Source organism: Felis catus, chromosome E3, assembly GCF_018350175.1.
Source record: "Felis catus isolate Fca126 chromosome E3, F.catus_Fca126_mat1.0, whole genome shotgun sequence".
NCBI lineage: Eukaryota > Metazoa > Chordata > Mammalia > Carnivora > Felidae > Felis > Felis catus.
In genome coordinates this window covers 5,762,576-5,787,221 of record NC_058383.1, presented here as the reverse complement: position 1 = coordinate 5,787,221, position 24,646 = coordinate 5,762,576, and the positions used below count along the sequence as shown (strand labels likewise).

At 39.2% G+C, this 24,646-nt stretch overlaps 1 protein-coding gene across 3 annotated transcripts in view; it reads left to right on the top strand.

Annotated features, from left to right (window-relative positions):
• BAIAP2L1 (BAR/IMD domain containing adaptor protein 2 like 1) overlaps positions 1 to 24,646 on the top strand; it is a 93,049-nt gene that overhangs the window by 6,475 nt on the left and 61,928 nt on the right. For all 3 annotated transcript variants that reach the window (XM_045047717.1, XM_045047716.1, XM_023246537.2), the window contains exons 2-3: positions 18,773 to 18,848; positions 23,248 to 23,334. In XM_045047717.1, the coding sequence (XP_044903652.1) occupies positions 18,773 to 18,848; positions 23,248 to 23,334 (163 nt within the window). The remainder of the gene's footprint in view (positions 1 to 18,772; positions 18,849 to 23,247; positions 23,335 to 24,646) is intronic.

The window sequence follows — 24,646 nt, the reverse complement described above, 5'->3', positions numbered from 1 at the left end:
GCATCCATAGACTAGTTTTTAAAAAAGAATTTCAGTGAGTTACAGCAAGAGGTTTGAAGACTAGGACTTTCTAAAGGAAATGACACTTTTAATTTGAGTCTTTTTCCCCCACCTGGTTTGTTCATGCGTGAGAACAAGTCCCCCAAATCATACTTCTCAGCATTTCCCACATTCATATTTTATTTATTTATGTGTATGTGTTGGCTTAAATTTCAGAGGCTTCTGAAAGCTGTATTTTTCAGATACTAGAAAATTTCCAAGATTTCTGTGAGGATTCACACTGGAAGTAAAAGTCACCTGGGATCCCACAACGCAGAGATAACATTGTCGACTCTCACTGTCACTCTTTTCAATATTTTCCAGTCCATCTTGGTGTCAGTATTCTATGCCTCACCAGTTTGATGACTCTACAGTACTCCATTCTTCAACAATTTATCGATCCAGTCCCCTTTTACTGGACATAAGATTGTTGCCAGCACTTTGCTGTTAAAGCACTGTAGCAAGTATCATTGTAGGTAAAGCTTTGCACAAATCCGTGATGTTTTCCTTAAGCTGAATGCCCAGAAGGGAGTTGTGGGTCAAAGGTTAGGTACATTTTAAAGCATATTTGCTACACATTGCAAAATGCCCTCCAGAAGAACATGCCCCAAGTTGTGCTTAATCTGATTGTTTGAGAATGCACCTTCCTTAACCCTAACCAATTAAGTAGGTCTTTTAAAGTCACTTCCTTTTTTATAACCTATACAGGGTTTTTGCTTTTTGCTTTTAGTAAGACGAGTATAGCTATAATGTATAGTAGCTTATGGACATTGGCCAGGACAAGACCTGAGATTTCATGTCTTCCACTATTGGGTATAATTTCCCCAATTAACTTTGTACTTATAGATGTGTACAGAATAATTACATCTCTGTGGCTCTTCAAGCCTGTGTACTTTTGTTCTTATTTTCCTCAGCCTTGATTTTATAGTTCTATTTATGTTTTCCAAAACTTGAGTCTGTTTTTCAGGTTTATTATTTTAGGGACTGGGTTCTGGTTTTAGGAGCTGCCTCAAATCTTTGTGGATAAAGGTGAGACTTGTGTAAATGAGATAAAAAGTTGCTGGTTCCTCTTTCAACAGTAAATTAAAAATATTACCAGAACGTGTTCCCAATCCAGGGAGCAAAACAAATGAGCACCCCTCAGAGATCTGATTGCTCACAGCCTTGTAAAGCTACATATGCTTTAAGTAGAACAGCCTGTGGGTGAAGATACCCTCAGATTTGTTGCTTACACTTTTTATTTATATGGGGATTAGAGACTAAAAAGTCCGTAAGCCATAGCAATTTCTTCACCAAAAATACCCAAGTATAGTTGAGGTTAAACTCTAGGGCAGGGGGAGGGAGATTTTTACTTATCACTTACACTCTACCTTCTAGAGTGTTTATATTTTCTTTACATGAGTAGATTACTTTTATAATTTTAAGCTTAAAACAGAAATTGACATACCATTTTCATGGGTGAAAAGTTTTTGAAAACTAAGCTAAAATGTGCCATTTTCTACCTCTGTTTTGGAAATTAGCCTTTCATAGGTAAACCTAGTTTAAAGTCTCATCGTTTTTCTTTTAATTACTACTTATGGGAGTATATTTTTAGCGTTTACTAACCTGAGACATGAGGGCAACAGAAAAAGAATTCAGCAAACCTGAGAACCCCAAATTCCAGTTCTTACAACTATCTTTAAGCATCTTATGCCTGATGTTGCAAGCAGCTGATCCCTTTCAAGGTGCAGCTGTAGCCTTGAAAGGTATGAAAGCTGTAATAAGGACGAGAAAAGGTGCAAAAGTAGTAATAACCTGTCAAAAGTAAGTAGGGATAAAAGCTCAGATGATTAGAAACACATTGTTAGAATAACAAACATGAAAAACGTTGGAGTTGGTGGTCAGATCTCAGATGACAAGTCTGACTACTAGTCACCGAAAGTGTGTCTCTTTGGACTTGAGGATGGAACAGCTCCATACTGAGTTAGGAGGGAAGCCCCTGCCTGTGTGCAGGAGGCAAGAGGTGTGCAGGACACAACTCTGCTCACCTTCATATTACCAGGTTCACATGTCTGAGACCTAAGCTAGTAGAACAGTCTGTTTCTGACTACAGAGAAAAGAAAATCAGGAAAATCACAATGATAATTCCTTTTACTTAAGCACTGTGCTGTACGTATATATATATATCTTGCATGTTTTACTGACTAAGCCAGCCAGGCACTCCTGTATATCTATCTATCTGTATCTATCTATGTTTTCTTTAATATTAATGGATTTAATTGACCAAATGGTATATTTTATCATGGGCTTCATCTTATATTTGAAGAAGCTTAAGGTACAGGATACCAACTGTGTCTGACAGTAGAATATATTTCTAAATGTGTAAAGACACTTAAAAAATTTTTTTAATGTTTATTTCTGAGAGAGAGAGAGACAGAGACAGAGACAGACCATGAGCCAGGGAGAGTGCAGAGAGAGAGGGAGACACAGAATCCCAAGCAGGCTCCAGGCTCTGAGCTGTCGGCACAGAGTCCGATGGGGGCTCACACCCACAAATCTCAAGTATCATGACCTGAGCCGAAGTCAGATGCTTAAGGGACTGAGCCGCCCAGGCTCCCCTAAACACACTTTAAACATGCAAGACATTGTTCTATTAGGACATGCAGTCCAATTGTTTCACTCTTTGAGAAGACAGCTTGATATTCAGCTAACGCATCCATTTGCCTTATCCCAGATTTTTATATGTACTTAATGTCATGTTACTCCATTTGACCTCGTGCTTTAGTTTTCTCATCTGTAAATAAGGATGATAATAGTACCTATCTCATGTGGTTATTGTGCAGACTGAACATTGTAATACAGAAAGCTTTTAGAACAGTGTTGTTAGTAGCAGTAGCATATATTTACTGGAGTATTATCACTGTAAGAGCATTGATTTTCATCTATTTTGTTTACTGCTTATCTCCAGTATCTAGTAGAGTAACTGACACATAGGCAGAGCTGAGTAAATATTTGATAAAAGAATAGTGTTGAAATTATTGGTACAAATTTTTCTGTCAATGAGCTATATACTTCTTGAGGGTTTTTTTTTTTTTTTTAATTTTTTAATCTCCTATTGTGCTGGTGCATAGTAAGAACTCAAAACAATTTTTGAATAAATACTGAAGACCTATGCTTATCACGCAGTTGTAGCTAAAATCCTCACTTTGGGGGCCAGTGGGACTGAGATAGCACTGGTAATAATAGCTACAATGTTTTGAGCATCTGTTATGTATGTGCCAAGCTTATTGCCTACATTCACTCTTCACCTGTTTTCTTAGGCACCACAGTTGTGCCAAGCACTGTGGTTACCACTAGGACCCACAATGAAGAAAAAAAGTCTGTGCTTTTCTAGAGTTTATAGCTTATGACAGGTCAACAGCACCAAGGTTTTAGTCTCTCCAGCATTTCATCTCTACCTTGGTTTGCCCAGTATCATCAATTCTGTTTCCTTGTTCCTTCCCCACCCTCTCTCCCAGCGAGGTCCTGCCTTTACCAGTTCAATTCTTTTGACTTTGTTTTGTTTTGGTATTGGAAGAAAGGAAAAAAATAAATGCATGTGTGGATTAAGTTCAAGAGGAGGGTTTTTTTTAATTTTTTTTTAACGTTTATTTATTTTTGAGAGAGAGTACAAACAGAAGAGGGGCAGAGAGAGAGGGAGACACAGAATCCGAAGCAGGCTCCAGGCTCTGATCTGTCAGCACAGAGCCTGATGTGGGGCTCGAACTCATGAACCGTGAAACCATGACCTGAGCCAAAGTCGGATGCTTAACCGACTGAGCCACCCAGGTGCCCCATCAAGAGGAGTTTTTAAGGCAAGTTTTAAGAAGTCTTGGAAAGTTGGGTTTAAGAGAGAAGTAGATGAGAAACAAAACGAAAAAATTAGAAGTTTTGATTCCCCTCACTGTTATCTGAGAACTACATGTAATGAATTTGAACTATTTGTTTTTTAATTTTTTTTTAACATTTTATTTTTGAGAGAGACAGACCACAAGCAGGGGAGGGGCAGAGAGAGAGTGGGAGAGAGAGAGGGAGACACAGAATCCAAAACAGGCTGCAGGCTCTAAGCTGATGCGGGGATCGAACCCATGAACCATGAGATCATGACCTGAGACTAAGTCAGACGCTCAACAGACTGAGCCACCCAGTCGCCCCTGAACTATTTGTTTTTTAAATATTTATTTTGAGAGAGAGAGAGAGAGAGTGCGCGCGCGCATATACACAAGAAGAGGGGCAGAGAGAGAGGAAGAGAGAATCCCAAGTAGGCTCTGTCGGGGCTCCATCTCCTGAACTGTGAGATCATGACCTGAACCGAATCAAGAGTCAGATGCTTAACTGAGCCACTCGGGTGCCCCCAACTTGAACTGTTTTTAAATTATTTTAGGTTTTTGAACAATATTTCTCAGATTGCAAGGGCTGCAGTTTTAATGCAAAACAGAATGATCCATCTCACAGGGTCTGGGTGAGGGAAATTCAACTAGAATTATTCCAGATACAATGTAAGAGTAGCATTTAGAAAGAACTAGCAAACTAAAAAGAGAATGTCACTTGCTGTATGAAATCAGCAATTTACTTTGATCTAGTAAAGTTCCTGTAACCCATTGAGTACTTAAGACTTTCTAAACAAATGTGACTCAGCCCATGAGAAATTCTTTCCTGTAAATTCATTGCTTGATTTTTACTCCATGATACACCTTTTCAAAAACAATAAGTAGGCAGTAAGAACACTTAACCAAACAGTCTAGTGTGCTCTCTAGCCTGCAAAGTATATATCTGTTGACAGCTATTTTAAACTCAATAAGTTAATCATTACTGTTTCCTTATTATATACTGTTTATCTGTGATAAAGTTGTATATTTCTAAGTGATATTCAAATAATATTAAAGATGTCTGCATTTCTTATTTTCACATGTCAATCTGAATTGCCTTGGTGTTTTTTTGATACCTAATCGGTCTCCCTATTAGATCATGTGTTTTCAAGGGCAACACATGTGTTGGACACATCTGTGTGTCCAGCATAGGACTGAGTTCATTGTAAGTATATAATAAAGATTCAACACATGTATAGTTGTTTCAAAGACCCAAACACGAGAAGGACTTTAAAGAGTTAGTGGAACGAAGCCTAAGTACATGTTATCTTGTACTTGCCATGATACCCTTCCTGCCCCCCACCATAGGAAAATACCAGAAGAGAGGCCCATTTTCAGATTCCGATTGAGAGTTCTGTGATAGTCATCTTGGTACTGTGGCTATAGGGAGGATTGTGTTTCCATTCTTTGAAACAAGAACATGGACCTCTGTGAACCAAGCAAAAATGGATCCTGAGTTCATTTACTTCAGTCTCCCAGGTACTACTCTCTCGCACGTGTAAGGTCCAAAAGTTGCTTGGATTCTCGGGCATGGTCCCCAGGTCCCCTGTCAACTGAAGCCAGTGTGGGCCAGACATTGTTACAGTGTCTGATAGGTTGCTCATTGCCAAGGCTAGGAATGTGTGCTTTCGTTCCTGGAAACTTTCTTGGCACTGCCAAGAAATCCAAAACTATATGGAGTTATAGCACCTGTTGGACCTTGGACCCAGGATAATCATCTGCACTTAAACTATAAGGAAAGGTGGTTTCAAATAATTCTAGGTAAATGTAAAACTTTTTGTTTAGTATTTAAAATAGAATGAAACTTTGTAGTGTTGAAAGGATTCAGGCCATTACTTTTTCTTAAAGTTGTTTTATCAAGGATGGTTATGAACTCAAGTTGCCCTCCACACTTAAACAAAACAGTTGAATACCTAAATTCTTATACTAAATTACTGGGTGGGATAGCTCTGGGACTTTTCATGATAGGCTTGATAAACTCATCAAAAAGTTTGAACAGTTATAGAACACACTTCTTACTTTCTCCCACCAGTGTAGGATCTTTTTGTTTTGCTTAACTGTGCTTTTGCTTCAGAACAATTCTTGCTGTCTAAATGAGTAGTGAATAGAGAAAGTGATGTTTGTCAGAGAAATCTGTTTCTTTAAACAATGAACTGAAAGGTCATGGAGATGTGATTGCTTCTAGTAGTGTATCTTAAGAGGGAACAATACATAATTTTCTGGATGATCACACCGGTTCTCATCTCTTGGTTGGTTGGGTCTTAAGGAGCTCTAATAGGTGCTCTCAGAACAGTCAGAGAATATTCTTCCGGGAGAAGATAAGCCCAAAGAGATGGCCTGGTGCTTTGCTTATCACTGGCCCATTAGCTTTTCTTGTTCCAGTCATGTTGCAAGGGATGGAGCCTTGTAACCTTGGGGGTTTCATGGCTTCATTTCTGGCATGCCCTTTGCACTCTGAAGGACTGCTTTTACAGAAATACTTATAAACCAAAGTCTGGATTATGGATGAAGAAAGGAAAGGAAGAATGAAGGCAAAGCAACGTTTAAATCCTAGCAAAACTTTCATAGGGAATTTTCTCTGTGTGCTAAAGATTTCCTATGAAACTACCCTTACAGGAGGACACAGAAAAGACTTTTTTTTGCCTGGAGAAACATTTGCGAAACTCCTTCCCCAATCATAGCTGGAAAGATAGCTGCTAATCCAGCAGGAGATTTATCTCAAAATAGCTGGGTTATCTTTTTCTAGTAATGGGTCTAATTGATTTTCACTCTAGGAAGGGAAGTTGCTGCTGACAGCTACATGGGTATAAGTGCTTAGAGGCCAGTAGCACTTTTCTGGGTGTATAAAATTCACTCATTGTAAATGTAGAATTCAGTGATTTTTTTGGTGAATTTAGTAAATGTATAGAATTTGCAACCATCGCCACAATCCAATTTTAAACATTTTATTCATCACCCCCAGAAGGTCGTTTGTGACCATTGCCATCATTCCTCCTTCTCATCCCCAGCCCCAGACAACCTCTCATATGTTTTTTGTCTCTATAGATTTGTCTTACTAGATATTTCACATAAACCGAGTCCTATAATATATGGTCTTTTGTGACTTGGTTTTTTCCACTTAGCATGATGTCGCTACATGTTATAGTGTGTTTTGGTGCTTTATTTCTTTTTATGGCTTAATAATATTCCATTTGTGGATGTACCATGTTTATCTGTTCACCAGTTGGACATTTGGGGTATTTCTTGCAAGGTACTTTTTTAAGGGCCACATTACTGCTTAATACTTAAAAAGTAATTTAAAAATCAACTTGGAGAAACATAAGTTTGGGAAGTCAGAATTCACAAGGGAAGCCCTGGCATTTTCAGATTTTGTAAGCCTGCTATGATTTAGTAAGTGTAGGGCAGAGCCTTACAGCTTTTGTGACCTTCAGTTGGAGCTGTTACTTTGAGCTAATGAAGGTGCAGGCAGTGTATTACCTCACACCTGATTTTCACAACTAATTGGTCCACTGGGTCATTGTGTCTGTTGCAGTATGTTCAGATGAACTGAGGGCATACATATTGTGTAGCTGATTCATCCATGAGCACATATATCTCTTATGTAACAACAACAACAACAATCAAAAACTGCTGTTGATGAGTACATTTTGGACATTAGATGGTCCAGGCACTGTTCTTGATGCTACAGATCTCCCTTGGCCTTAATTTACATGCATTTCCTACTAAGGAAACAGTAAATAGATTGGTAATATCATGTGAGTTAGTGAACAGCCTTTTGAAGGAAGAGAAGCAAGGAACGGAGCCAGAGAGAGAAGGAAAATAGAGGTGCTACCAGACATGGTGGGAGGAAAGTGTCTCTGAGAGGGTTGGCACTGAGAACTGGTAGACATGTATCTAGGAAGAGAGCCTTCAGGCAGGAGAGCAAGTACAAAATAGCTATGGTGGGAATGGGTTTGGTGTGTTCAGATAACAGCCTGGAGGCCGTTGTGCCTGGAGCAGTGATTGGGGGCAGGGAAGGGGGTGGCCAGAGCCAAACCTGCTTAATTATATGAAGTATCCAGGCTTTTGGTACCCTACCCTGCTGTTAAATGGATAAACTCTCTGATGACCTTAAATCTATGTAGACCTGAGAGTTGAGGATGAAACCATTGCAATATACTAGTTAACTACCTTTCATTGTTTCTCCTCTCCTGCTCGGATATTTCCAGTTATGGGTACTTTTTTATTGCTGACAGGGGAGGCAGTTAAAGTTCTTTTTAAAAAGGTACTGTTTACAGGGCACCTGGATGGCTCAGTTGGTTGAGTTTCTGACCTTAGCTCACATCATGATCTCACGGTTCGTGAGTTTGAGCCCCACGTTGCGCTCTGTGCTTACAGCTCAGAGCTTGGAGCCTGCTTTGGATTCTGTCTGTCCGTCTGTCTGTCTGTCTCTCTCTCTCTCTCTCTCTCTCTGTGTCTCTCTCTCTCTCTCTGTGTCTCTCTCTCTCTCTCTCTGCCTCTCCCCTGCTCACACTTTGTTCCTCTCTTTCAAAAATAAATAAACATTAAAAAAAAATTTTAAGTTACTGTTTTTCACTCATCAGGTAGGAAAAAACTGTGGCAACACTAAGTGTTGGTGAGTGTGTGGTAAGATAGTACTTTCATACAGTGGTTGTGGGACCACCCACTGCTACAGCCACTTTCTCTAAAGTATATTGTGGTATATAACAAAATTGAGAAATCTGTCACATACTCTATGCCTCAGCAATTCCGTTTCTAGGTAATTTCTTACCTGTGTGTACAAGGAGACATGTACAGTCCCTTGCCACATACTTCATATTAGCCAAAACTCATAAGCCCATCTAAATGCTACTCAGTAGAGGAAATAAATTGGCTTACTTGATTGTGAGGGCTGGGAAGTCTGAAATCTGTAGTGTAGGCAAGCAGAATATCGTCTTCCTCAGAAAGACCTTAGTTTTATTCTTGAAGGCTTTTCGAGTGATTAAAGGAAGCCTACCCTGATTATTGAGGATAGTACTTAAACTGGTTGTAGATGTTAACCATATCTATAGAATTCCTTCACAGCAACACGTAAATTAGTACCTAATTTACTGACTGTTATGCAGACACCTAAAACTAACAATCACAATGGGATACCATGCAGACTTAAAGTAGTAGAATAAACTCAGTCAATATGTAACCAGGTGGGCAGGTCTCAGGAACATAACATTGAATTAAAAAAAAAAAAAAGTAAGAGTGAAATGTATTATGATACCATTTATTTTATCAAAATGTACAAAACAAAATTATGTATCAGTCAGGACTAAATATATGTATATGTAAAAGTATAAAATATGAGTTAGAAAATTAACAGCATTCTTAATTGATAGTTCCCTCTGGGGAGAAGAAAGTAAAGAGATACAAGATTTGGCTGGGGTGGTTAAAAACATCCTGTGGTTTTGTAATATTTTAATTCCTTTACACTAAAGAAAATCAGTATGATAGTGTCAACCATTATTCTTGTGAGGACTATAGGTAGTTGAGGAGTCTTCTTTTTCTTTACTTTTTTTGAGCCTGATACGGGGCTCGAACTCACGGACCACGAGATCGTGACCTGGCTGAAGTTGGACGCTTAACCGACTGTGCCACCCAGGAACCCCTCTTTTTTTTTTTTTCTTAAGGGAAAGAAAAGAAGGTCAAATATTTGTTTGCCCGGGTAGAGTTGGTCAATATTGGTTTAATTCTTCTGCTATTAGAATATTTTATTAATAAAAAATCAGGAGTAATATCACAAGAAATCCTCGAAAAAGAAAACATTGTAGTCTCCCATAATTTCTCACACGAAAATAATGCTCTGTTATTCAACCATTTTCAGCTTATACGATTGCACAATTCACTTCGAGGAATTGTATTGAGACCTGAGGGGTGAGCGCAAAGGTTAGCAGGGAGGCTGCCTGGGCCTGACCTTTGCGATCTTCAGCAAAGTTTTTATTTTATTTATTTAGTTTTAAATATTTATTTATTTATTTTGAGTGAGAGAGAATCCCAAGCAGGCCCAACACGGGGCTCGATCCCATGAACCCAAACCGTGAGATATGACATGACCCAAGCTGAAATCAAGAATGGACGTTTAACTGACTGAGTCACGCAGGCACCCCTTCAGCAAGGTTTTTAAATTTAGCATCTCAAAGCTTTGGTGTGTCATCCATAAAATGATGATGATAATAATCATGTTGTTAGGATCTAATGAAACAGCCCATGTAAAACATGGGCACAGAGCCTGAAATATGGTAGCACTCCATAAATGCCAAATTTATCTCACCTAGGAAAAAAAGAATAAAATATTCTCAACTGAATAGAAGAAATAATAACACCTTCGATTTCCTTTGTATCCCACACTTTTCTAGAGTATTTTATATTCATGGTCTCTCTCATCCTGATGTGACCCTTCAAGGTAGAATAGCCAGTATCATTTATTTTCATATTACAGAGAGGAACTCAGGTATCTGGAGACATCTGTGGAAATGGGAATGTTCATCCACTTGAAGAGTTGACTAATATTTTAGAGCTTTTGTCTTGCAATATTAATTATTACAATTGATTCAGTGTGCACTAAGTACCAGGTGCTTGGAAGAGCACATAAGTGTTGCATAAATACTACTTAATATCTCATTGAATCTTCATATTCCTCATGAAGTCCAAATTATCATTATTTCCATTTTATAGAAGAGAAGATTGAGGGGCGCCAGGGTAGCTCAGTCGGTTGGGTGTCCGACTTCAGCTCAGGTCATGATCTTGCAGTTCGTGGGTTCGAGCCCCGTGTCGGGCTGTGTGCTGACAGCTCAGAGCCTGGAACCTGTTTCAGATTCTGTGTCTCCCTCTCTCTCTCTGACCTTCCCCCGTTCATGCTCTGTCTCTCTCTGTCTCAAAAATAAATAAACGTAAAAAAAAAAAAAGAAGAGGAGATTGAGCCTTAGCGAGGTGGTGATGTGATTTCCCCAATTTTTTTTCAGTTTTTTCTCATCCAGCGTTAACCGGGCCCATTGCTACTGGAATGCATGTTACAAATTATAGATAATACAAATCGATAGATAATGCAAGTTAGAAGCTAGTAGCATAGATAGATAATACAGACTGAAGGGGAACAAACACACTATTCATGTTTGATAGGAAGCATTTCTGTGTTTTACATATTTGAATCTTGACTATTTCTGCTGTAACTTAATACTTCAAACAGAATATCTCCATTGTCTTATTTTCCTTTACTTGGCTTGTGCTCCCCATTGAAGATGGACATGAAAACATGACTCTTCTGACCATCTGTTAGTCTACAAGCAGCTGCTTTTTTGCCAAATTTACTCACTAATATCTTCCCTAAAGGCAGGGGACATAATCAAATACTGATGTTAGTCCAGGAATGGTGGCTTCCAACAACACAAGGAAGGGATAAGTAAAATTTTCTACAAATGATGTCTATCTAGAAGTATTCTCAAACAGTTAATCCTTATTAACAGATAATCTTGTCACATGAAATGAGAATGTGCCTTAATTAGTTTAAGCATTTGTGACATTACTGGATTAATTTGTATGAGATTATATAAAATGGCATTGAAACTTTCAAGGGTAAATATGTTACCTGAAGAACATTATAAAACTCCCTATTTACTTAGAGATTCTTAAATCACTTTTAAAAGCTTATTCCAGTGTAAATATTACCCACAATTTTCAACTGAGAAAAATAAAGCACTGAAATATCAAATAATTTGTCCTTGGTCATGTAGAGAATTGGAAAAAGAAACGTAAACTAATTCTTAGAAATTTAAAGTCAGCTCAGTTTATCTGGCTAGTCAAAATTGAATTAATGTATGCTTCATTGTCTTTAGTTCCATGTTGGTAAAGGTAATTGTTTTTTTTTGTTGTTTTTTTTTTTTAATGAAGGAAAAATCTAAATGGTGAGGAAGTTAAAACCTTCATAAGATTATATAATTCATTTTAAAATTATGATCTGTAGCTCCACAGTAGGTAGAGGAAATGCATGAGATAAATGGGCCAGCTAGAAATCTGGTGGAAAGTGTGTGGTTTATTCCTCAGCATTTTATTTGGAACAGCTAACCATTAATTCTCCAATGCTGCTTGTTGAACTTTTGTGCTAGAACCAACTCCTCTTCCTGAGACTCAGCCCAAGTAGAACAGTGATATTGCCAGTTATTTTAGCTTAGACTATCCATATTGCTCTCTGAATGGAAATGAAACTCATTCTGGTGGAAACTGGTTTGGCAAATTATCCTCCTTGCCAGGCAGTAACTGAGCTTTTGTTATTGATTGTAACAAAATAGTGTTTCTTGGACCGTTTTTGTTTGTTTGTTTGTTTTTATACTTGGTATTTAAACCTTTTATTTTTAGTGCCAAACTTAAAATGGATTTGTTCATTACTGCTGGTGATTTTCTCTAAATCTTAGGCCATGTAAACAATTCAGGTCTTAATAAACCTTAACACACCATATGACCTTTGACCCAACGACTGCCCTCTCAAAAAAGTGTGGGACCCATCCAGTTCACAAAGATATCCACTGCTACTTATAAAACTTTACAGATTGTGGAGTACAAAGGCAGCACTGCTTTTTTGTTCCTGAGTTTAAAAATACATGTACTTCAGCTAAAATAACTAGATTAATGGCCAAGAGCCAGGGTAGAAATGGATTTTCCACTGTTCAAGGGGGCCAAAGTTTCCGGGGGAAAAATTTCTGTAGCTGAACTTAAATAATAAGAAATTGAAGTGTATGTTAAACTTTCGAGCCTAAAAACTCTTGTATTGTTTTCTCTGAAGCTTATTGTAGTCCTAAGTCTTATGAGTTAACTTTTTTCCCCAGTAGAATCATTTGGATGGTTGGTTTATGCTAGGTGTTAATTTTGGAAGTTCTCATTAATTCATTGTTTTTGATATTTTAAGATAGGAGTTATATGTAAACATTTCAGGAATTATATCAAGAAATCAAATTATATGTTCCCCTTATTTGGCTTAGCTGAACTAAGAATAATCTTAAAAAACACAGATCTGGGCTTCTTTTTAATGACTGTATTCTAGTAGACAGAGTTAGCTCTGCATCTGTTTCCTTATATTCTTACCCATCCAAACTCAGCCTCATAAGTTTATTATAAGAATTTTAAATGATGTTTTTAAAGTTTTATCTTTAATTTTTTTTTAATGTTTATTTTTGAGAGAGAGAGAGAGACAGAGCATGAGTGAGGGAGGGGCAGAGAGAGACACAACCCAAAGCAGGCTTCAGGCTCTGAGCTGTCAGCACAGACCCCGATGGAGGGGCTTGAATTCACAGGCCAAGACATCATGACCTGAGCTGAAGTTGGACGCGTAACTGACTGAACCACCCAGGTACCCCAAGTTTTATCTTTTTATTATAACTTACATTCTTGTTGTCCAGACTTAGTCTCTTAAGATTATTGTAAGAATTTTGAAAGAGATATTGAAAAGTAGTTTTATCCTTTTATTGAAAAGCAATTATTTTCCAATAAAGTTATTAGATTTTAAAAAGTACCAAAATCTCATACATTGCTGATGGGAATGTAAAATGGTACAGGCACTCTGGAAAATAGTTTGGCAGTTTCTTATAAAGTTAAACATATACCTACCATATGACGCAGCAATTGAACTCCTAGGTATTTATCCTGGAGATATGAACACTTACGTTTACACAGAAATCGGCATGTGATTGTCCATATCAGGTTTATTTGCAATTGCCAAACACTATAAACAACCAAAATGTTCAACGGGTAAATGTATAAATAAACTATGATACATCTGTACTGTGGAATATTACTAGCCAAAAAAAGGAATAAACTATTAATACACCCAACAACTTGGATGGTTCCTAAGGACATTGTGCTGAGTGAAAAAGCCAGTCTCAGAGGTCACATACTGTATGATTCCATTTATATAATATCTTCTCAATGACAAAATTAGAGTGATTGAGATTGGTGGAGAGGGTGTGACTGTAAAGGGGCAGCATGAGAGAGATCACTGTGTTAGTGGAACAGTTCTGTACTGTATCTGTGGTGATGGTCACATAAGTCTATACTTGTGTTAAGATTTCATAGACACAATGCACTTTCCCCCCTCAAAATGAGTGATATAAAAACTGGTAAATACAGGGGTGCCTGGGGGACTCAGCCGGTTAAGCATCCCACTCTTGATTTCCGCTCAGGTCATGTTCTCATGGTTCATGAGATCGGGCTGCACATTAGGCTGTGTGCTGGCAGTGCGGAGCCTGCTTGGGATTTTCTCCCCCTCTCTCTGCCCTGCCCCTGCTCATGGACTTCTCGCTCTCAAAATAAATAAATAATAAAAACATTTAAAAAAACAAAAACAAAAGAAGCTTACAAAAAAACTGGTAAATACAAATGAAGTCTGCGGTTTAGTTAAGCGTTGTACCAATATCAGTTTCCTGGTTTTGATAATGTACTATGGTTATATAAGTTACCGTCAGTGGAAAAGCGTATGTGAGAACTCTCAGTACAGTTTTTATAGCTTCTTGTGAATCTTGAACAATTTCAAAATAAGCCTAAAAACAAAACAAGGGAATTGAGAAAAGAGGGTAGAAATAGCAGCTATGGCTTTAGGTCCCTGTGATCCAGTATTGAGACTTAGATCTTTCAGAGAGACTGGTATGGGAGTCATCTTTGGCTTTGGGGCTTTATGGCTGCTGGTTGTAAATGAGGCTCAAACAGATGACTGGCTTCAATAACACAGGATGAGTGGACTTCCAGTTAAGTACAGCAGATTGACCCTGAGGTTTTTCTTCTAAGAATACATGGAAATGATGGGGTGCCTGGGTGGCTCAGTCGGTTGAGCATCCAACTTTGGCTCAGGTCATGATCTCACAGCTCATGAGTTCGAGCCCCGCGTCGAGCTCTGTGCTGACAGCTCAGAGCCTGGAGCCTGCTTCGGATTCTGTGTCTCCTTCTCTCTTTACCCGTAACCCACTCGCATTCTGTCTCGGTCTCTCTCAAAAATAAATAAACATTAAAAAAAAAAAAAAAGAGAGAATACATTGAAATAACAAAGGAAGAAAAAGAAAAAGAGGAGAGGAAAGGAGGGTGGGTGGAAGCCATAAATTCATGGTAGAAAGGACTGAAAAAAGAGCAGTTGATGAACAGCCTAGAAAAATTTGGAGGAGTGGTAGCTGCCTTAAGAAAACTTAAAGACTCTGCAGTGGGAGTACTGATGAGAGCTGAGCCATTCACCTCAAAGAACCTGAGAGGCTGGAGAGCAGGCCCACAGAAGGTGGGGACAGAGGGGACGCCCAGGGCCAGAAAAGGAGTTACACAAGGTGGTTAAACTGACAGTTTTTCTTTCCTACCTGAACCACCACTACTACTAGAAGCTCTCTCTGCCTGGCAGACTCGAGATTTAATCTCAGGGCATACTGAATCATAGGAGGTCTCGACCTGGAAACAACAGCAGAAGGTGGAGGGAATAAACCTTAGAGAGCAGGAATTCAGTAAAAATCAACTCAGTAAACTGTGAAATTCCCAACCCAGTCACCTTCCTGATGGGTGGGGAAAGCCAGCCACCTGGCCATTGCCTCTTCCCCTACCCCTGATAGGAAATAAGAAACTTGTCTAGAGAGACTCAGTGGACCCTGGTTACTGTCACATGGCCAGTTTGTCTATAGCTGACTTGTCCAGTTACTCTGAATGAAGCCTGCTAGTCAACAACAACCCTAGTGTACACACCCACACCCACAAGCTTCCAGCCAGCATTTTAGGACTTTACTCTTAAATATGAACAGGCTAGGGGCTCCTGGGTGGCTCAGTCAGTTAAGCATCCCGACTTCAGCTCAGGTCATGATCTCACAGTCTGTGAGTTCGAGCCCCGCGTTGGGCTCTGTGCTGACGGCTCAGAGCCTGGAGCCTGCTTTGGATTCTGTGTCTCCCTGTCTCTCTGACCCTCCCCCATTCATGCTCTGTCTCTCTCTGTCTCAAAAAAAAATAAACATTAAAAAAAATTTTTTTTTTAAATTTCTAAATATGAACAGGCTATCAGGGATTGCCAGATGTCTGAGGAAAGCCTCCAACACAAAATACAGATGGATGCCAAACAATGAAAAGAAATAATTAGGAGATAATATGGGGAACTGGAAGAAAATAACAAAAAAGTTATAATTTATTCCGATTAGAGATACATCATTCACAAAACAAGAACTGGATACTTTTAAAAAGGGATAATTAAAAAAAAAAAAAACCTGCAAAGAGCCCAAATTTAAAATATATCAAAAGTTTTAAAAAAACATAATAGAAGACTTGGAATGTAAAGTTGATATCTGTCAGAGATGGGGGAACAAAAAGTGGAAAATCAAAGAAAAAAGGTAAAATGATTAGATAATAAATTCAGGGTGTGTAAAATCCTTATCAGAATGCCAGAAAGTAGGGAGAGACAAAAAACAAAACAGGAACATTTTTCAGACCTAATGGGCTTAACTTTCTATATGGATAGGGTCTGTTGAATGCCCAGTAAAATAAATAAGTACACATACTAAGACAGACCGTTATGTAGTACACAGGGATAAAGAGAAGTCTTCCAGAAATAAGCACCCCCAACTATGTCCTATGCAAAGGAAGAAGAAATGACGGCTGACTTCTCAGTAGCAAAACTGGATGTTAAAAATTGTGGAGCAGTATCTTTAACATTCTAAAGGAAAATCACTTTTGCTTTGTAATACTCTAGCCAGCAAAATATCAATCAAATGTCAAGGTAAAGATAATGTCAGACACATGGTGACTCAAATTTATCTATCATGCATCATTCCTTAGGTTGTTCTTGGAGAATGATCTTCAGCAAATGGGAATAAATGAAAGAGGAAGGTGTGGAGTCCAGTTAATGAGAGCTCTAACACAGGGGATCAGAAAAGGACATGCAAGGGTAGCAGCGTGGCAGGGACAGTCAGGCCAGACTGAGCAAGAGGACGGAGTCCTTGGAGGAAGTTCAGGGGAAAAATGGAATGGAAGATTAGCTGACAACTTTGTGCATTTGAAAAATAATATTGATAGACTTCTGCTAGATGGGATGGAGCATGTGGAAAAATTTAAGGTAGATTCATGGAAAACTAAGCCAGGGAGGGGTGGTGTGTGTGGAGGGTGATGAGATGATTGTTAACCCCAGAAGAAACAAAGACTGTACCAAGAAAGGAACATAATCCCTAGTTCATTCCTTGCATTGTAGTGACTGATATTTACAAAGTCATAATAAACCCTCTCAACTTACCAGCAAATTGCCATTTAATTATATAGGAAGGATTGGGGTAGGGAAAGTGGAGTGATATGGAGAGCTGAGCCCTTATCTAGGGTAGTAGAAAGCCAGTCATTATTGTCCAAAATTGAGAAATCAAGAATATTATCCAAAACTATGGCAATGAATATAAGAATAACAACTTAGTTGAAAGTGCTCTTAGGAGTAAGTTGAAGTTTAGGGAAAGGTTGAGCCAAGGGTTGTTTTTCATGATAAGCCTTTATCATTGTTTGATAAAAGTTATTATGTTCTCTCTGTACTGGTTTATAAAGGAGAACCTTTTATCCTGAAGAGCATGTGTATCAAGTATCTGCCATTTGAATGTTGTGTGTTTTTCATTCTTTTTATTGCCTGGTCTTGTACAAATAGGGTTCACATTTGGGGAGAGGAGGTAAGGAGACTTGAGTGGTCCACCCGGAGTGGCTAATGCTGTGAAGCTCATTATTTGTAGATGGAACAAATACATTCAGTCACCGTGTATTCTTAGTCAAGAAGTCAGAAACCCATAGGAATGATCTTTTGTCTGTACTTTAAGTTTAGGTCAACATTCTAAATAATTGCCTCTTATACTTATCATAGCATTTGTCTCTATGTTTGTGACTTTCTAGTGATATAAGAATAACACTTTTAAAAATGAAAACCATGACATTTGCAGAGATATGGCATCATGAAATCTATGAGAGGGAAACCATGTCTTTTCACCTACTATTGTGTGCACAGGACCTACCTACCACTCGGTGGTTACTCCATAAGTACTTAATGAATAAACTGATCACTAGGAAAAAAAGTGCCAGTGACCACCTGGACAGAAGGTCGCAGACTGTCCTGTGTCCTAGGGCCATCAGCAACACCCACCCTCATACCCTCTCCTGGCTATTAAGCATAGTAAAAACAAGATCTCTTAGAAATGTCTGTTCAGGGGCACCTGGGTGACTCAGTCAGTTAAGCATCCAGCTTTGGCTCATGTCATGATCTCATGTTTCGTGGGTTCAACACAGGCTGACAGCTCAGCCTGGAGCCTGCTTCGGATTCTGTGTCTCCCTCTCTGTGCCCCTCCCATGTTCGTGCTCTGTCTCTGTCTCTCAAAAATAAATAAACGTTAATTAAAAAAAAAGAAAGAAAGAAATGTCTGTTCAATTGATAACCAAAACATCGCTTATATAGTTATAAGGTTCCAATCATGCACACCTGTTTTTAACATTAGCGTGACAACCATTAACCTACTTAAACCCCACTGGGAGCATCAGCTTCTGGGCCTGTAACTCCTGTGGGGTATGCTTTGGAGGTATGCATGTCGGCTACTTGCTCCATTTATAGTAGGTTCTAGGCAGCCCTTGGGCAACTGGGAAACTGCCAGGATCACATGTGTCTTGCCAGTACGAGTGCCCTGTTCCATCAGTAAAGAAGTATGTGCTCTTCATTATTTTAAAGTAAACATTCATGGCTTTGTAGACGTACTGTCGAGCATACACAGGCATCCATGGCTATGTAGTGACAAAGTCTAAAGATTACTTGATCTACTGTTTGCTTATCTTATTAATTTGTTTGTTTGTTTGTTTGTCAGAATGTTATGGAACAGTTCAATCCTGGGCTACGAAATTTAATAAACCTAGGAAAAAATTATGAAAAAGCTGTTAATGGTAAGTGTGTTTTCTAAATTTATAAATACAGTGCACATATAAAAACCATTCAGTAAATATTTTACTTAATTATTTTTATGTGGTTAATAGTGAATTTTTGAAATATCTTGAAGTTAAAAACAATACTTAGGTTAATTCTATGGAAGTTTGCAATGATAGGATATTAGTGTATTTGAAATGAATAAATTGAATCATTGGCTATTCTAAGTGATGTATTTCAATTACCAGATCATGGTTTTTGACCGGACTCAATCTTTTACATCATTGCCATAAACATGTTTTCCACTTTGCAAACCAAATTCGTCGTGAACTAATAACATATATTAAATGTGTGCTTAAAATATTTGTTAGTGTCTTGCAGCAGAAGAATTACTCTCTTTTTATTTTTGTAGAATACTTTCTTGCCTTTGGGTGTATAACTTCTGATAGTGATATGAGAAAAGTTTTAGCCTGAACGGAAAAACATCTGAGTTAAAGGTTGAAGTTAAAATTTTCATTTCCAAAAGAGTGCTTCCTTTAAAATGAATTCAGGCGTTGGCTTTTGTCTCTCTTTGTGAACTGGAGTTGTTTGCTAGTTTCAAGAGGTTTCTTTGGAGGAAGCTGACCTGCATCTACACATGCATTTCCCTACTAAGAGGTGAATGTTATCAGTGATCACCTTAAAAACTTGAGATGCTGATAATCACTAGATTTTAACACAGTCATAATAATTCTCCCTATGTAACAAGTGTCACCCCAAAAATATTCAGACACCATTTTCACCCTCTACCTTGGTTCACTAAAACCACCATGTAACATAAGTAGAAAACTTAGTTTCCAATGGTTCACATCAAGTTCTGGGTCTTTTATGTATTTCTCATTTCCTTCTTTCACCGTGTCACACCTTTGGCTGCTCCCTCTTGAGGTTTTGAAAATAAATCTGTGACCTCATATACCCTTAGCATAAGTATGCCCCAGGAAGAGGGGGTATGGTAGCTAGAGTTTGGATGACAGGTGCCCAATTGGCATAATCATGGGAAAGTAAACTAATTTACTTTCTTCTGGATCTCTGTGCTGTTTGCCAGACGTTTTCACTGTTGGGAAACCATCCCTCACCCCCCAAGAAGTGTCAGCAACCTCTGTAGGTGACCCCTCACTTCCCTTATCAAAGAGCAGGAGACTGGTTTTAGAATTCTTGCACAGCTGACTCTCCCTCCATGACTGCTTAGTCACAAGGCCACAAAGTCATTGCTTTAGATGCCCCTGTGAAGGAAGTCACAATGACCTGCGATGGTTTTTTTTCTTTCTAGCACTTGGTGCCTCTCCGAGGCAGTTTTACAAGGTGACTCAGGGAGCTGCCAGCAGCTTAGTCTCTTGCTAAATAAGGCTTCTCCCCAAAGGGACTATTTTGCACTTTTAAAGTATTTCCAGAATTTCTGCAGGCCATCTGTTTTTTACTGAAGCCATCGAGAAATTGAGATAAATTTGTAAAGTCCTCGGTAAGAATTTGTAGTATAGTTGAGGATGCCAGATGTGCAGTCACCACTTAGGTCATAAGTCAGGACAACAGTCACAGCTAACAAAGAGCATGGAAAGAGCAGTGTCACAGGAATTTGAGCAGTGAAGTTGGTGGGGAACAGAGCAGGCGGGAGGCCTTGTCGGAGCTGTGCAAGCTGACACATGTTAGGTTTCAGGCAGAAAAGACAGCATCCAAGCCAAAATCTGAGGCCCAGACTGGCATGAGTGAGCAGCTGTTGGGGAATAGTAAAATACAAGGTGGAATGGGGTCAGATTGTTAATGCATGTGAATGCAGCATCAGTTATCTATAGCCACGTAACAAAGTCTCCCTAAACTTGGCTTAAGGCAGCAATAGTTTATTATTTCTCAAGGTCCTGTAAAGGCAGTGCAGTTCTCTGGACCCCTGGGGCTCAGTCCTACAATTGCAGTCAGCTGGGGGCTGGGCTCCCTCTTTCTGGCATAGCAGACTTCCAAGAGTGCAAATCCCTGTGGGAGTTATGCTTGCTGGTACCCCATTGGCCAAAGCAAGTCACATGACCAAGCCCCCAATCAATGTATAGGGGACTACAAAAGTTGGGAATTCTGGGAGGTATGGTTTATCCAAGGCGATTTCTGTAAAATCTGTCATGAACTCTGGAGTGTGGGCTTACACTATGGGCAGTCGAGGCCATGAAGGTTCTTCAGCACTCCTGTAACCTAATGAAATCATACTTTAAGGGAAAATTATCTGGTAGCAGTTTGTAGATTAGATTGATGAAGTAGTTGGTCAACCACTAAAATAGGACAAATATGCTTCGTTCCTTAAAACAAGTGATAGAAAATCTCCTAATGTATTCACAAAGGGGGGATGGCAAAATTATGAGAATAGTATTCTTTATTAAGTTCTGGATAAATTATATAGTTTTTAAAGTTAATTCAACTTTATTATTAAAGCAAGAATATTTTACCATTCTGAGGTTAAATAGTTTTAAACATAAGTCAACAGTTAACAAAAAATTTCAAATTCACGTGTGGATGCAAACCGAAAAATTTTTTTATGCATTGTACATACATGCCATTCTCCCACTGATCTGCTTTTCAGCTTATCAGTATTGTACAACTTAAAATCTTCTTATTAAAAGTTGCACCTATTAACTTGCCAGTTTATTGGCTATAAACCTTGTTTTTAGGTAGAGTCCTCTCTTTTCCAGTTCTAGCTGAGACCAAAGAGTCGCGAAAAGCACGGTGATTGAGAACTGAGGAAGTAAACTACCTTAGTTGGAGTTATGTGCACTGCCTCTGATTTGCCATTGACCTTGGGCACGTCCCAGCATATCTTCACTCCACTCTCCTTCATGAAACAGGGTGATAACATCACTGACCCATGTCTTAATATTCTTGGATAGGTAAACTTAAGTAAGGCTTGGAAAGTCCATATAAATGCTACTTGTTATTGTTCTTTTTTACTATTATACTTTAAGGTTATCCTCAGTCTTATGAAATAACTGTATAATAGAGCGTTACATTTCTTAAACTTGTATACATATTAGTAAAAGCTGTAACTTTTACATTTTTTTTCAACTCTACAAGAAATAGATGAATTTGCCATGAAAATGCTACTTTTTTGGCCAGTAATATCCTCAGCTAGACTTGTACATAATTTGTTCTGTGGCACCCCCTACCTTCTCCCCCCTACTTTTTATGCTTGAGATATCTTTTTTAATCCACTGTTGTAAAACAATACCCATTATAAATTGGGGCAAAGCACTTGGTATGGCCTCTGGGTTTCTTCGCAGTAAAAAGGAAAGGAATCTTAGAGATTCCTAAGGGCTCTTTTAGTTCTAACATTTTGTATTCTTCAGAGTTAGTCTTTGAGCAAAGCAAAATAAATTATTTTCTTCAAAACCACACTAAATAGGCTAGGTGTTGTTAAAAAGCTTGCTTGTTGTACACTATCAGTCTTACCAAACCTAGCTTGTTGGAAAGTGAAGGAAGGAATCCATATTTAGCAGCTTCCATGCTTGTGCTCTTAGGGCATTTTATAGATGACCCTCCTTTGTTTCAGAAAGGATAGTGACCTTGACCAGGGAGGTCGTGTCATTAGAAGTAAAGGCAGAATGCAGACCCAGGTCTGTCTTGCCCCTGACTACCTTTCCTAAAGAAAAAGAAAGGAAGGAAAAAGAAAAATCAAAAACAGATTTCTACACCTTATAATTTAGTCTTCAGAATCAATTTGAAAAGAGAAATACTATTTTTAAGAGAAATAGAATCCAATTGATATAGCAATAGAAGTTTTCCTTGTTTCTGCCAAAAAGGTAGTGGGGAGATGATAAAACATTCAATTATTTTTCAGAGAATTCTGTTGTGTTTTTGGAGTGATTAAAATAATGTATTTTAAATTTCATACCTTTCCCCCCTAACAACAATTATTTTATTGTTTGTGGCTCAGAATAAGTTTTTCAATAGAAAAGTAAAAGTGCCATTGGAAGGCCAGGTTCCTGGGCCACCCCATGCAAGTTCTTTCAACTAATAATGTTGCAGACCTGTGTAGCTGTAGAATAACCAGCTGAGAAAAGCTCTCTTGCTGGAGCGGATATGTTTCCAGCCCTAATTTGTTGTTGGAAACATATCCCCTCTGGAACTGGCATCAGAAGGCAGGGCCTTTTCTGGATTCAGCTATGCCAGGGCTGGTCCAAGGTGAGGATCCTGTGGAGCTTTCCATTGGGCGGGGGCCTCCGAAAGTGCAGTGGAGGGACGTCACAGCTATCAAGCACAAGCCCTGCCCTCCGAGAGCCACGCTTGGCACAGCCCAAACCTTTCTGCACCCAGAAGGGACTGAGGGATATTTGGAAGCAAACCTCCATGCACTTCCTCTTTTCCTTGTGTAAGTGATGATTTTTGTGTGTCGCCTTCCCTGTCTAGCTATGATCCTTGCGGGAAAAGCCTACTACGATGGAGTGGCCAAGATTGGTGAGATTGCCACCGGGTCCCCTGTGTCAACAGAGCTGGGTGAGCTGACCGTCATTATATACAAACACAAGTTGAGCTGGTTCATCCTGTGAGCCTTTCATCCTGTGAGCCCTCGTAAGAATACACAAGGTGGCCCAAATCCAGAATAGTAAGAAGGGCTAGCCCAGTACTCCCGTGTGTTGTTCACTTCTGGAATGATGGAGTTTGCTGTAGTCTGCTGAAAGTGGAGGCTTAGTTAGAAGGCAGGCCAAGGCCAGTGGCTGACCTCCCTGCTCCCTAGGAACTGGGCTTCTGCCTCTAAACTTGGGCCCTAGCCCTTCCCCTCGGATCCCCGGAGCATGAAACCCAGGGAGCTTTGACCTACATTCTTAACTGAAGGAGATGGGCACGGCGGGCCTCCCCACTCTGGCAGGAAAGTTTCCTGTGACTCACCTAGCAGAAAGCAGACTCCTTTACGTCCTGCTCTTGGCTCTCGCTGCTTCCACAGTTGCTCTCAGTTGTGATTTTTCCGGTTTTGCTGGTATGAATTGATCTCCTGTGCACACTCGGAGGGCAGCCACACCCTCGGCAGTGCCAGCTGCAGAGGGAATCTGGGTTTCTGTTTACAGAGTCCGTTCACTGCGTCCTCTCCTAAGGGTGGAACAGTCGCTGTTTTTCCTTTTCTTAATAGCCCCACACATAACCATTATTTTTAAAATTTGTTGATTCTTTTTATTTTATAAAGGATAAGATTTCTGGTTTCAAAATGCTTGTTATGATTTGAAAGGTTCAGAAAAGCAGAGGAAAATATTGGTAAAGTGTGTGTATTTAAAAGTGTGTTTCTGTAGAAAGGGGAGGCGGAGGCGGGGGCTGCATGTAGAACATACATTTTAGGGTTAAAATAATTCACATCATTTCTATATAAAGTGTCTTAAGGGTTTTCAAGATGGCTTGGAGAACTCTTACCTGACCCATAAAAGCGGAAGAACAAATTCCAGGTGTGATAACAGTGCTGGGGGTGCGGGCTGGGTTACAGGGTGTGAAGTGGATCTGGGCGCCCAGTAACATTCTCTGACAACTTCCGTTCTTGAAGAGTTTGTAAAGAGTCTTGAAACCTAAGCCTGAAGTGATGTCGTGTGATGATGAAGTTCGTGCTGCTGTATTTAATAGAATCAGTTACAGGCAGAAATTTTTCAAAGCCCTGACGTGTGCTTTGTTGGTGGCATAACGTGTGTGTGTTCTGGTGAGGTAGGAACTACAGAAACTCTGTCTTCAACAGAGTCAGTTTCATAAAATACACAGTGCGTTGTGCAGTCAGAAGCAGATAGTAAAACTTAGGACATTTGAGGGATGATGGTGATGATTAGAGGGT